The 14907-nt window shown below is 36.3% G+C and overlaps 1 protein-coding gene across 1 annotated transcript; it reads right to left on the bottom strand.

Moving 5' to 3' along the window:
- Nucleotides 1-4036: 4036 nt before the first annotated feature.
- LOC145783280 (galactosylceramide sulfotransferase-like) lies at nucleotides 4037-14286 on the bottom strand. The gene is made up of 5 exons (XM_082595110.1): nucleotides 14071-14286; nucleotides 9352-9462; nucleotides 7418-7511; nucleotides 6402-6513; nucleotides 4037-5879 (listed from the first exon to the last, which is right to left on the bottom strand). Exons 1-5 carry the CDS (start codon nucleotides 14190-14192, stop codon nucleotides 4984-4986), a joined length of 1335 nt encoding a protein of 444 aa, XP_082451236.1. The 5' UTR covers nucleotides 14193-14286; the 3' UTR covers nucleotides 4037-4983.
- Between the last annotated feature and the right edge of the window lie 621 nt (nucleotides 14287-14907).

Below are 14907 nucleotides of genomic sequence, written 5' to 3'. Positions count from 1 at the left end.
ATCTACGGATTTTTTATGCAAATTCTACTGTGTTAACTTGAAGAGGAAAACCATTGCTAATCAATTGTAAGATTACATAGCCTACTATGCAATTATTATTCGACTTACCGCATCAAATAATTTTTTTTTTCCGGAGTTTCGTAGACATAAAGGAACATAGACAAAATAAGTACACAAGTTATTGTGATAAAAAATGATTTCGCTATTAGCTTAACTATCTTAGCGCTTGATCTTCTCATCTGTGAAACATTTGCGGGTCAAAAAAATTTACATTATAAAAAAAAAACAGAAAGAAAACAGTAAATCAAATATAGTTATTACTATCTGAATCCTTAACAGCCTGTTTCACCTAGGTCCTACACGGATCATCAGAAGGTTCTTATAAAAAAAGGTAAATATATTGCCTCAGAAATTCGGCACAGTTTTGGCAGCTGTAACCTGCAGTAGGCTAAGGCATGCCTATTATTTGGGACCAAAGTGGTTAGAAAGCCAGGTTAACAGTTACAATCAAAAACAGAAGTAAAGGGTTCAAAATGTAGGAAGGGTAGGCCTACTTCCATCCCTGGATACTTACTAAACGTTTTGAATCTTTATCCTCTAACAGAGAAAAATTATTCCTGACAGTTTGGCATACCTGTGTAGTTTCCAACTTGGGGATTACGACCCCCAAGGGGGATAGGCTACTCAATAGTTTTGTCGGGGTCGCGACCATCAACATTGATCTTTCTGTTTAGAAAAAAAAGTTTTTCGGGAGAGGGGAGTCGCAAGATGTTTAAAATTAACACAAAAGGTCGTCATCCAAAAAAGTTGGGAACCACTGCTGTAAAGGCTTTGAACCCTTGACGTAGGTCGGTTACTAAGATTGGCAGAGTAAAGTTTCCGATTGTCGAAGTGTTGTTGTCTGTAAATTATTCCATTCACGTGTTGCCGCTGAATGGAGAGCTGTCCTTCAAACGCGTTGATCGAAGGCACACATACTAGGCTACAGTTCGATTACCTTGCAATACAACACATCAATACAGGTGTGCCAAATGAAAATTTTACGGCACATTAAACGGCACAACAACGACGATGTAGAACAGTGGCTCACAACATCCCGTCCGCGTGAATTAATCTTACTTTCTTTCCAGCTAATTTTAATATAGAATTGTGGCACTAAACAGCTTAATCCGCTTTCTGGATTTTGCTCTATTTCGGTACCACAAACTACGTATCATAAGCATTGCAAAGTTGTTAGCCTATCCCCTGTGAAACTCACTTTACGCTTGGCCAATCCACAGTAGTGAAACTGAAGTAGAAGGCTAATTGCTTTCGTCAACAACGCAAAGTTGTTTCGTCATATATGCGTGTATCTTTCAAAAACTTTTGTAATAGGCCTACAATGTCGCCAGATAGGCGATTTGTCCCAGTTCGGGAAAAGTCTAGTCAAAAGATTGGAATTGGAGACATTTTGAGGCTGCAGATCTTTGTTTGGAGATAATGCCAAAAGTGGTGGGATAATGCTTTTCAAAATGGAGTAAAGGCGTTTTTAAAGATACCGTAGCCTATGAGTTGGTAAAAGTAGGGTACACTAGAAGCTCATTTGCGGTGGAAAATGATGTAAAGTAGAAGTGATGCTAAGAATTGTAAGCCAATAGGCTACTTAAAAAAGTTGGCTAACAATTTTTAAACATTATTTTTGTGGAACATGAATATCCTCGACATGGAAACTTTTGGATAAACGATCAATTCATCAAAAACGTCAATAGGCTAATGTGATCTCAATCTTCATGAAAAAGAAATTATGATCGAATTATGTTTTGATTTCACTACAGTCCAGATAAAATAAATCTGGACATTTCTTGGATCGAATATTTGGGTCTAAGCTTCAAACCAATCAAATTGTTGGTGTTTTTTTCAACCAGCTAATCATGGGACTATAAGCTTACAAGAAACCGTTTTTGTCTTCAGGCTAATTGAAACAAAGCAAAAGCAGAACTACGCATTTCAGAAACATTGCATAGGCTACCGGCAGCGAAACGGCAATAATTTCACAGTAACATTGATTTTGTTTGTAAATGGTTACGTTTTGTTATTTGAGTTGGTTTGCTGGTTTTTATACTTTTTATTTTTAATTCATAGCTTGTGACAAAATCTTGCAATATAGTACGCAAAGATAACTTTGGTTCACAAAAATTTGTAAATAGACCTAGGTCCCCAGACAGCCATTTTATCTGGCCCACATAAAGTGGCTGTCTGGGTCTGTTCTATCTCCCTTCGACGTTTTGTTGCCTGTCCGCCTACATTTTTATCGGTCCCTCAGTGTAAAAAGGTTGGGAACCAATGAGTAGAGGATGTGTGACACGAAACAGCTGAATCCGTTTACTGGATTTCGCTTTATTTCGATAACACAAATCAAATCTTTATCAGTATATAATTAATCTTAACAATTGGCTCTGCAGGGCAGGCTAATAAACGGAAGAACTCAGGGGATTTGTACAATTTGCATAGCTTTTTCGTACAATTTGCATAACACAAGCGAAAATCTCAATCTGTCAAAGCAGCTGCAGGCTTCTGTAGCCTTGTCTAAAATCTGGCTTGATATGCAGTCACGACTGTCTTGGCTAGTCAATGAAACTGTTTCTTTTCTGCTGAAAGTAGAAAATTGTGAAAATTTTGATTAGAACCAGAATTTCTGTATTTTTAATTGACAAACAGGAAATGTGTTTATATTATCTATTTTCTTGCAACGTCTCTTATTTTTTTGCGACTTTTTCATTTTGGTAATTTCCTCTCGAATTTCCCCTTTCATGTAACTTGCAGTAAATATTTCTTACATCCTCGCAAGTAAAAGCCGCTGCTTTGTGTATACTAAAATAGTGTTCCTCCTTTTTAGCCTCAAGTAGGTTACCGAGGTCAACAAAAAAAATATAGTGATATTGAGTCTGGAAAAAAAACAAAAACAATTAATTTTTGAATTTTTAAAAGTTTTTTTTTTTCAGAAAAAAGTTTGCTTGAGGGGGAAAAACAAACATTTTATCATTTTAAAAGTTAGCAGTCAAAAAGTACCAAATGCAGCTTAATCTGAAAGAACAGTGAATACTATAATTGAAAATGTGTTCGTCTTAACCGTTCAATTCGCTGCAAAATTGTTTAATTGCTATTCGAACTTTTTGCTGAGCAAATTCTGTCCACTCTTTATCCACTATCCAGTCTTAATTGTTAGCTTTAGTTTTTCTTTAACGTTTCCTTAAATTCCTTTGTAAACTTTCTATGAAAGGCCTAAGCCTTAAACACTGTTATCCATCGAGTTCATTTATAGTAGTAAATATAATATGGAGTAGGTTACCGTGCTACATTCGAGATAGCTCTGATAAGGATACAAGTTGTGATACCAGTTTACATATAAAATTAGCCTTTAGGTCGAAAGTTTATGAGAACGGAACGAGTGACAGAGAGGTGACAAAGAGATGCCAGGCAGGATGGAGAGCGTGGAAGAAAATTACAGTAGTTATGTGTAACAGCAAGATGCCAAAAAGCTGAAAGGGAAACTGTATAAAACGATGGTAAGACCAGCAATGTTGTAAGGGATGCAGGGGGTAGCCCTGACGAAAACACAGGAAGTAAAAAAGCAAGTGGGAGAAATAAAAAATGTTGCTATGGGCTCTGGAGTTGACAAACAAAGACAGAGAAAGAAATAAAATTATCAGAGAACGAATGCAAGTTGGAGAGCTGGAAGACAAGCTGAGAGACACGCCTTAACTGGTTGGGTCATGTCGTAAGGAGAGACGAAGGTTAAGTCGGAAAAAGAACAAGACTATTGAAAGTTGGTAAAAGAAAGCGAGGAAGACCGAAAAGAAAATGGAGAGGTTGTGTAACAGAAGATATGGAAATAGTGGGAGTGAAAGAGGAAGATGCTGCTGACAAGTGTGTTGTGGAGGACTGCAATCTGCACCGGCGACCCCACTTCAAGTGGAAATAAAGCCAGAAGAAAAATAAGGCTATCATAGACGCGTAAAATAAACACCACATAACTTAATTATTGTGTATTGGTCCACTCAGTGAAAATTACTTTTGGCATTATATAAAGAAACACGTAATATACGCTGTTAAGTCAACATGTGAGAAAAATGCGCCAGAGAAGAACTTTGGTCATCACTGTATTTTCCTGAACATGAGGATTCTCGGAAAGGAAACCTCTGAATCAAGCCTAACATAAAAAACGGAGAACACAAAAATATATTATAAAGCATACGTAACTTGGTAACTTATACAATATATATATGTAAAGATATTTGCACTGTATGTAAAAAATAACAGTAATATAATGCAATAAACTGTTAAAAATAAATGCAGCACATTTATAGGTAAAAAATATTTCATTTTTGTAAAAAAGTAACTAAGTGTTTGAACAAAATGCATTGCTACAAGCAGAATATCAAAGTAAAGTACGGTACCATAAAACTTTTTATCGTGATCTGGAGCAGCAATATTTGTAATCATCGGAAGCTGTCTTGAACAGCCTACCGACAAACCAGTTTGTGAAGTCCCATACAACTTCATCTAAACTTTAAAAAACGACAAAGTGAAATTTCGAGCTAGGCTGTTTCACGAACAAAACTTTTTCGATGTTATTTCAAACCTTGGCTACAGTTCATCAGCTTAATGCTAAATCACTTTCATTGACTACAAACATTACACAATATACTTTTTATAGCCTAAGACGACAACCTTGCATTTGCTGTACGAGTAAATTCTTACATTCTTCAAATCTTACAAAATATTATTTTGAAGAAACTTACTGTTGGGCTAACCCTCACTGTGCTTCCATCAAGACACGTAAATTATAAGTACTAATCCTAAAACAGTCACCAGTAGCGCAAAACGCTTTTTACACACACACGAAAAGAGCTTAAAAGCATGTAATGATAATTCCCTCTGATTGGATGGGAAGATTAAATTTTATACTTTAGGTTACAGTGAGATATTCCACAGAATGTTGTTTCAATAAATCGGTTTAAGTCTGCGACTCCTTTGTCGGTTGTAGATGTTTTTGCTAAAAGTAGTCTCCGACTCAAGTATATCTCGGCAAATTTTGATACTTTCTGCTCCTTCTTTTAAATTATAGCCTTTAACTCGAACATTGTAAGGCTTAAAAACTTTATCGCGATATTCTCGCGTTCTGATCAGCGAGAAATCAACAGCGGTACCTCCATCGATACACATCGACATCAAATCTGCGTTAATCTTACGTAGCTTCTGAACATCTCTTGCCATCCGCTTGTTACCGTAACGTTTTACACGCTTCCAAAATGTGGCGTTAAAAAAATCATACAAAGCGGCATCCGCCTTATTCCACCGTCGAGCCTTTTCGCGAATCCTTGCATGGCCTTCCTTAGTAATTTTATCGCCATCACAGTTTCGTAGGTTAAGAGGTACGTTTCCTACATGTTTTAATTCCCAACACATCAGATCCGCAAATAAGACGAGTGATTCCAAAAAATAGTCAGCTATCATGACCAAGTCAAACGCTTGATCAAGCTTCCTGATTGTTGAGCTTATGTATGAGCTCTTTTCGTTGGCGTTGTCAAAGCCTAAATCAAATGTAGATGGATTTTTACTCAAATGAACATATTCCCAAAACTCTTCTCCTCTCCACTCATGGAGGTCTTTGGTATATTCTGCCGCATTGTCCAACCAATTTTCTTTGGAATCAACTTCAGCATACGGAACTTTCTGAAACGGCAAAACGATTGGCCAGAAAAAATCAAAAAATGATTCAAACTGAAGCCCTGGCTCTCGGAGTATGGTTACATAGACTGCGCGATCATATAGTGCTTTTGCTACCTCGTCATAATCAAACCGCATATGATGGCATATGATATTGGAACGAAAATGCCCTGCATAAAAACATGTTTAAAGTGTAAGCATAAAACAATAAAATGTTACCCATCAACAACGCAGACTAACCACAACCTAATCTAATGTCTAAAAAGAATTGGGATACTTGACTTCGGAAGTTTTTAACTTTGAAGGCAAGCTTTTCATATTGTAGCTGTCTTGTTTTAAAAATTTGCATTAAATTGTGCATGTCACATAATTAGGCCTACTACATGTTTACACTTCAAGAGCAGTTTTTGATCCCCTAGGGCTAGGCCTAAACATTTGCAAGTACCGTTGTTAATAAGTACAGATACGAATACAAAGAAGTAGCCTACACAATAAAATTCAAAGTTTTATGATTCTTGCTGCACTTCTCGCATCCTTCTACAATCTACATAAACGTAGATACTCGATCTAGCCTGTCACTCACAGTCCATTTCTTTCTAGTGTAATTTTTTGTAGGCACGAAGACTCATATAAAGCTCTCTTTCCAGACTGTAACTAAAGAAGTTATAAAATACAGGTATGAAGCTACCTACCATGCTTGGCAACAATCTGTTTCCTGAAGAAATGTGGATAATAAAAATCGTGAGCATTTCTCGGCAGACCAAACAAGAGATTGTGATCGGTACCGTATCGAAATAGTATATTCTACAAAGACATGAAACAAATTCAATTAGGCTAACTACAACGAGCAGAAATAAAAAAAAAAGTTTTTGTCGTGCCGTATCAAAAGTAAGTCAAAATACTTGTCACCGCAATGCTTCTACTATCAACATATACAAGATAGTCATAAGTTACAATTCTGCACCTTATGTTTATCTAAGTAATGGCTACGTTGAAAATGCGTTTTCTCACAAAACAGTTCTGGGATGAACAATCTTTCGCCTCTGACTCCGCTCGAATTTCTTCAATTCTGTTCATATTGTCAACCAACCAAGTGTTTATCAACTCAAATCGCATTCCAGATAGGTATAAGGGAATAAAAGCTAACAAAAGCGATGAAACGTAGCCTAAACAAACACTCTCATTATACTCATATTTGTCTTGCAAAAATACAAAAGCTTACGAAGTCATTTCAGTTGTGAATGACTGAGGCGATTATCTTTAACGATACTCATACTGGCAAGGAACGTGTTTGATTTTTTTTTACTTTTTGTCATATCGTCACGGACTACTTGTGTAGTCACGAACCCAGTCGTCCGTGTAATGTACTACGCACCACACTTTGCTAAGCCCTGGATTAGACATCAGTGGTATTGGATTCCATAAAAACATTGACTCTGACTATAAAGGGTACCGTATGTTGAAACATATCCCAGCCCACCAGTTTTAAATAAACCAAAAAGTTAAAAGCAATATATACGTAGCCCACTGTAAAGTGCAAAACTAGCCATCGATAGTTTCTCCTTGCAATAAGCAACCTGAAGTACCAGTATTCAGATCATCTTGTTAAAGACAAAAAACAATCAAAAGTTTTTTTTGACGTTCTGACTTTACAAATGATTGATCACAAAAATCTAGTTTCTATGATTGTTATTAAATTTTTTCATACCTGTACAACTGTGCCTGCAGTTTTGTGTGTCTTGATAAAAGCCACATCCTTTCTTGGTACACAAGTTTTCCTATCTTCAATACGAGACTTAAGTCTATTGAATTAAAACGATCCTCATTTTAACTTTTGTTATAACTTCAACTATCTCTGTCTTGATGTATAATATATTAACAGTTGCCTATATCTGGATTATCTGCTGCACATGCAATGTAAAGTATTTAAACCAAATCATTGCAATACTCGTCGTCGTCGTTCGTATGAAAACTGGAAAATTGAAAAATATATGTATAAACTATGAAAAATGAAAACTGGTAACTGGAAACTTTTTCAGGCTAATGACGACAATCAGAAGCAGAAACCGCAAAAATTGCAGGTCACAGACAAAGAAGTCTGATAGACGTGACGCCTCCCCTGAGCATGTGTCCTTGTTAGGGCAGGTATATTCTAACACCGTAAGGGAAGGCATCACGCTGCTACAGCTAAATTGCAATACTGATGGCATTAAACGTGCAGTGGCAAGCATAATAAGTTATGCCATTTTAGTGCTATGGATAAGCCAATCTAATTCAGCATCTCGCGCTTAACAGCGATTATGATAATTAATTAGCAAACACATCTAAAGATAAATACATAAATAGTACTACATCAAATATAGTTATTAGTCTCTAAAACCCTTGACAGCCTGTTTCACCCTAAAGGGTATAGAGCAGTGGTTCTCAACCTTTTTTCTTTCGTGGCCCATTTTCATTGCACAAAAATTATTGTGGCCTCTCAACTATTTATGCAAGAAAAAAACTGCAAAATAGGTTTAAAAACAAAAAACAGCAGAATATAGTTCAAAACACATTATTGACCAACTTAGATTATTTAGATAAATTTACATTTCATCTACCATTCCTTCCCAATTTCTTCCAACACGATTATCTCTCCCTTCAAGTTACAAATTTCTTCTCGTGGAGCCAAGTGGCTCCTTATGAAAACCACACTGTTGCAGTTGCTTAAAATCAACGTCTCTATATTATTCAACAGACGACATTGATTAGGCCTACGTCACGCCACCAAGGTTATTTTATTGTTTCAATAATTAGAATGAAAATTACCATTTTGCAGCAAATTACAGCAGCACCATTCATTGTCAGTACAGTCAAAGCAACTAAACAAAACACACAAGTGTAAAATTAACTATAGTAACATATATAAAACTAAAATTTTCACTAACTCTGGCAAATTTTTAAGCAGGTCTGTGGCCCACCTCAAATTTCTTCCATGGCCCACTAGTGAGCCATGGCTCACCGGTTGAGAACCGCTGGTATAGAGACCAATAGACTAATAACGCTCTGCTTGGCATTGGGCACTTTTTGTAGTATTAATTGTTTATAGTACTACATATATATAGAATAGATCAAAAAACTATAATTTACATACAGTATTAGTTTTTCTAATACAAATCAACTTACATTCACTAGTCAATTCACTCAGAAAGCATAAATCGAGCGTTGTCTTCAGTCAAGCTCATTCACATAAAAATTTAAAAAATCACTAAAAACAGAACCAGCCTATTTGATTGATTCTGACTGAAGAAAATTTAAGTTAAAATCTTACTAAAACCAAAATTTGGAAAAATGTGATTGCACTGACTCAAGCGAAAATGATTTAGTTTATATGAAAAAACATGTAACCAAGTGGTTTACATTAAATATTTTGTAGGTTTTTGTATCTTTTTGAGCTTTTTTTGCAATACAACTATGAGATTACACTTTGACACTGTGTTGGAAATCCGAAAAGCATCTGGCAGCACTACTAACAAAAAAGAGCTGTTATTTTTTTGGTTTTTTAATATCGAAACTGACATACAATGCGTTTGGTAACATAAGCATCTTGTGATAGTTAAACGACCTCAAGATAACTAGCAAGCTAGAAGTCACAAAACTCACTTAAAATCTCCGTCTGCTTCAAGTGACTGATCCGTTAAATCAGCTGATAAATGTTCCTCATACTGCAATGGTCTGACAAATCTGACATATTCATCAACATTTGGGTCATTCCTATAAAAAGTATTGAACTAATAAATTTGTTTGAACTCAAATAGTTTCACACAAAAGTAATTGCAGTTTAAACATTATTATAATGAGAATTCGTTTAAAATCTTTTTACTGTCATTGAGAAATTTAGAAACATTTAACCAGAACCAAAAAAATTGCTGACATTCAAACAAACATGTTTTACATATCAAACTGCGGAGGGTGGCTTCTATGAAATATAAGTTATTAAAACATCTAATTTTAAAGTCTGTAGTCCAATCTAGTTAAGCTTCTTCTTCGTGGTGAGAGTCGGATGTCACGCGCCCTTTGCTTATGATCATAATCTCTTCTTACAGCATCCGTGTAATTGAATTAACGTAAACTATTGATTGAATTTTTATCCTAACTCTTTCGCGACCACGGACGTATACACACGTCTTGAGATTTTTGCCATGATGACCAAGGACGTATCCATTCCATACGTCCAAGGTTAAAAGGTAGCCTATTTCAAGCAAAAAAATGTAAATGATGGCAGATCCATAGTTTTTATCTGTCCTTTTTTGGCTAATTAAAAAATATATATATATTTTAGCGGTGCAGTTATCAGATGAGGACTTTTTAAAGATGGGGACACAGTAGATTTTTTTTCCTTTCACTCATTGGAATTGGCAGTCAAAACTGGCTTGGCAACCCCTTACTTTGGAACTTCTCGATCAAAAAGACTTTAAATCACGTAAACTTTCTTGCTTAAAATTTTTCAAATTTGTCTATAATCATTCTGCTGTACCTCAGCATTGCGCGCAGAAACGAAGTAAAATTTTTCTGATGTGCAGAATTGTTCTGGCATTCGATTAAACTTCATATATTTTCATATTATTGTATCATGCTTGGGTAGTAAAGATTATAATTAAGTATACTTTTCTGTCAATTTTTAATTCTTTTTTTAAATTAGAAAAAATACCGTTTGGAAAGTTGCTAGTTGTAGGCCGCATTGAATGTTTTAAATTTTATTGCAAAGCTTTGCATCTTCGGGTAGCTGAAGATGTATGCTTTCATTTGATGTCAAGATTGTGCGTCTACGTCGATCACATGAGATGTTTTCACGGCGTAAATACAACAGATTTTTGTAAAAAATGTCTGGTTATTTAGATTAAACGTCGTGACCTCGGTGGTTGTGAAAGAGGATTGTGAAAGTTTCTTTATGAGTGTAATCCTAATCCTGGGTGTAATCCGCCCCGTTAGCTCAGTGGTTACGCGCCCGGCTCAAGATTATGCGGCGCTGGTTCGACTCTCGGGGTGTGCACTTGAGCAGCGCATTTCAGGACTGCTCTCCATTCAGCGGCACCTAGTGAATGGAATAATTCCCCAGCAACAACACTTCAAAAAATCGGAAACACTCTGCCAATCTCGACAACCGGCCCTGCGTCAAGAGCCTCTAGAAGTATGCGAAACTACCAAGAATAATCTATCAAGGCTTTGTCAGTCCGAGGATAAAGATTCAAAACCAAACCAATCCTGACAGTTTCACATCCCTGCAGAGGCTTTGAACCCACTGATGCAGCCCCGGTCATCTAGATCGACAGACTGAATTTTCCGCTTGATGAAGATTTACTGTCGCTGAGGAATTCTGTGATGTATGATGTCTAAATTGTTCTTGGTAGTATGCCTTTGGTTTGTTGCAAATTAATCGATGGTTTTATTAACCTCAGAACTAACAAAAAATCGTTATAGCCTACCTAAAACGACCGCAAATATGAATTGACCGCTAAATAAGGATAGCGATATTTGCAAATATTCCCGAGACAAATTATCCCGTTTATAATTGGTAACAAAGCTAATGATAAAGATGACATAAAATAGTTTAATTATTCGATGTAGTAGTATCAGAAAAAAGCTACCAAAAGCCTTAACTCCAAGCTATTGGAAACTCTATAGGCTACCTAGAGCGACCACATCGGTCAATTGATGATAACCAGTAGATAAGGATAAAGTTGTTTGTAAATGTTTTTAACATATACTATTTGTTTGGGATGGAAAGCGAATCTTATGCTAGAGCTTTTGTCAAATAAGTTTGATTATTCGATATCTACGAGAATAGTTTTATCTAATATTTTCACTTACCGGTCAATTTACCGGAGTGGTAGTTCTAAGTATATTTTCGATTTTTTGGGTTTCAAGCGATTATCTTTATAGAGCACGTAGTTCATACCTCAAGAATTAGCCGTAATATCAACCGAATATATGCTCATTTGCGGAAAATATCACAAAAAAAACAAATGCCCTATGTGGTAGTTCTACAGGGTTAAAAAAAAAACAGTCAGAAAGCCAGAAACCCTGTATGAAATCAAAGATCTTACGGCATGAGTAACACTTCAATTGATTGCATAATACCTTAATTTGCAAGCATAACAAATAATTTAAACTTTAAAGCAGTGGTTCCCAACCTTTTTGTTGCCACGGACCCCTTTAGACAAATTATTAATTCTGCGGACCCCTACCTAAATTTTGCCTGAAACTCAATTAACATACTATTGACTATTGTAATAATTATGCTACTCAACTACTGTAGGCTACTGTGTCATATTGCATTGCCGCTACGACTCTTGCGGCAAATATCAGGTCAAACAGTTGCTCAAATAAGAAAATAAATGAATTGTTCAGGAAATGGCAGCAGTATTTTAATATTAAGGTGACCCAAAGTGCCATGCCGAAACTTTTTCAACGTAAGCAAATTTAATGAGAGGGCTGTTGTTTGCTTTCTTGAACTAAACGACTGAACTGTGGTTGAGTTTTTGACAATGCAACACGCATGTCATCTTCAACGTCCAGGCGATTTCGATGTTTAGGTTTTATTGCAACAAGAGCTGAGAATCCTGCCTCGCAAAGGTAAGTGGTTATGAATTTCATAAAATGGTAACAAAACAATAATCGCTTTCTTTGCCAAGAATGGGTAGGTTTGCAGTTGTGAGCACCAAAATTCTTCCACGGTTTTTCAATGAATTTCAATGCGTAATAACTCTTTTGATCTCAAATCAATTAGGTCATCTTTACTGAGATCGTCATCGCTAATGTTGTTTAAGTGAAAAAGAAAAGGATTTCGAATCCATGTTTCAACTTCGTTCGGCAGGTGTTCTAAATTAATATAACGTTGAAATGAGATTTGCAGGGTTTCAAAGTGTGCGCAAAATTTTTCTCTATAGAGATCAAAAGAGTACATTCTCTTTGAGTTTCATCCATCAAGATAAGATCTTCTAACATTGGAAAGTTAGCGTAATTACCTGCTTCCAATCTGCGTTTCCAAACCGGCAACTAAGCTAAAAACGCTTTCAGTTTTTCAGCTGCATCAATTATTGTCACACCTGGTCCTTGAATTCCACGAGTAACATTGTTAATACCATAATATGACCAAAAATATCGGCTAAGTAGGCCATGCCGTATAGAAAACTTTTACTCTCAAACAATTTTGAGAGGGGACTTCCTTTTGCATTCAAAAGAGTTGACATACTTCATTTTTAGCTGCTGCAGTCGTTTCAAAACTTCTCCTCTAGATAACCAACGTACATTAGAATGATACAAAAGTACTTCGTAATCTGACCCTACTTCTTGACAGAGCGCTTTAAAAGTACGGTGGTTTACAGCTCTGCTTTTGATGAAATTAACGACTTTCACGCAATTCGTTAGAATTTCTTTGAGACTTGCTGGTAAAGTTTTTGCTGCGAAGGCGTATCTGTGCAAGAAGCAATAGGTAAAAACCACACGAGAAGCTTCGTTATTTACTAAAGCAGCAAATCCGGATTTGTTTCAGAGCATAGCTGGTGCTCCATCCGTGCATATAGAACAAAATTCATCAAATGCATGCATAATTGCATATAGTCCAAAATTCATCAAGGTAATCACGGACCCCCAAATTCTTTCTCACGGACCCCCACGGGGTCCGCGAACCCCAGGTTGGGAACCACTGCTTTAAAGGGATGTCGGTTGAATTGCTATGCAACCATTCCAACTATAGCTAAAAATATAACTTAGAATATATAAAATCTAATCAATTTGAGATTTGATTTGACAACATTGCAGCCACTACCCAAAAGCAGTAGGCTACATAGGATTACTTAAAAAAAAAGCCATAACGCAAAAAACATGCACAGTGCTAGACTGCTAGTGATACATTCTAGTAGTGAAGTAATAAATTCTTCATCCTGGTCTTCACTAATAAACTGTCACCTGCCCAAACGTTTACTAGATCGAGTCACCACCACTGCCCAAGAGTGGCAAAAGACAAAGTTGCTTGATCCTTGGAGTGGCAGAAGAAGGTATAGGTTCGTACGAAGAAGAACAAAGAGATGTAACAACTGACATATAGGCTTATCAATTATCATGCACACTACAAGTAGGCTATACCTGGTCTATTCAAATATGAGTTGCAATGTTGCACATCGTAATTTTAGGGTCGCCAAACAAATTAAAAGTGCGCCTACACTAGGTAGTTTACACTGTGAACTACCCACTAAGGGATCACATAAAAGATTATTTTCTGATAGAGGATCGCCCAATAAAAAAGTTTGAGAAATCCTGGGCTATAGTATAGGCTACCCAACAATAAATACATTTAGCAAAGAAAACAAAATAACTCACTTTAACAAATGTAAATATCTTGATTGCTTTTCGATGATGGTGTGCCACAAGTAAAGGAGCAATGTGCAAATAACAATAAAGATTATTTTCAGTGAAAATAACGTTGCTAGCCTTGCAACCATTGCTCCATTTGATATGCAAAGTAATAGACAATTAAAAACAAAGATAAATACTCAACATTTTTCAATAATTTTTCTACTTTGCACTTATGTTCTACAAGTGGTCACCTGATGCAGTATTACAAATTATCAGTTTAGGAAATAATAAATTAAAAGCTATAAACTGCTACTGTTTGTCGCCAAAAACTTTCGTCTCCTGAATACGACCATAAAATATGCTTTCAGGCATTTTATCCAGAACTATTACAGCTCTAACAGGTTACGGTAGAATATACAAAGATGTTCTTGCTTTCATGATTAATTGTCTATTTTAAAATATATATATTTTTTAAACCACCAGACCAACGAGAAAAACACACCCGAAGCAAATAAACATTTAAAAGGATTCTTACTCTGTGATGGCTCAGCACATGCTTTATACACGAGATCGTGTGTCGAACGCCATGTCTTATACATTGCTCAGTGTTAATTTATAAGGGAGGAACGATACAGTTCAGTAATGTTAGTTTTGCGTGATGGTTATCGCCCTACTGTTGCATTGCACCGAGTCACGAGCGCTTGATTACGTCGTGCCGCCCTGTGGCTGTGAGCGGTTTGTGATTGCAGCAGGACCTGGTAACCACACAGTTATGACTTCTTTTCAATACCTTTACGTTTGTGGGTTTCTGTAGCTATTCTGCAGTACCTACCAGCGTAGCACAATACAAAACATGGTATA

This window comes from Aplidium turbinatum, chromosome 14 (genome assembly GCF_918807975.1).
Source record: "Aplidium turbinatum chromosome 14, kaAplTurb1.1, whole genome shotgun sequence".
In the NCBI taxonomy this organism is placed as follows: Eukaryota; Metazoa; Chordata; class Ascidiacea; order Aplousobranchia; family Polyclinidae; genus Aplidium; species Aplidium turbinatum.
This window is presented reverse-complemented; position numbering and strand designations above follow the sequence as displayed.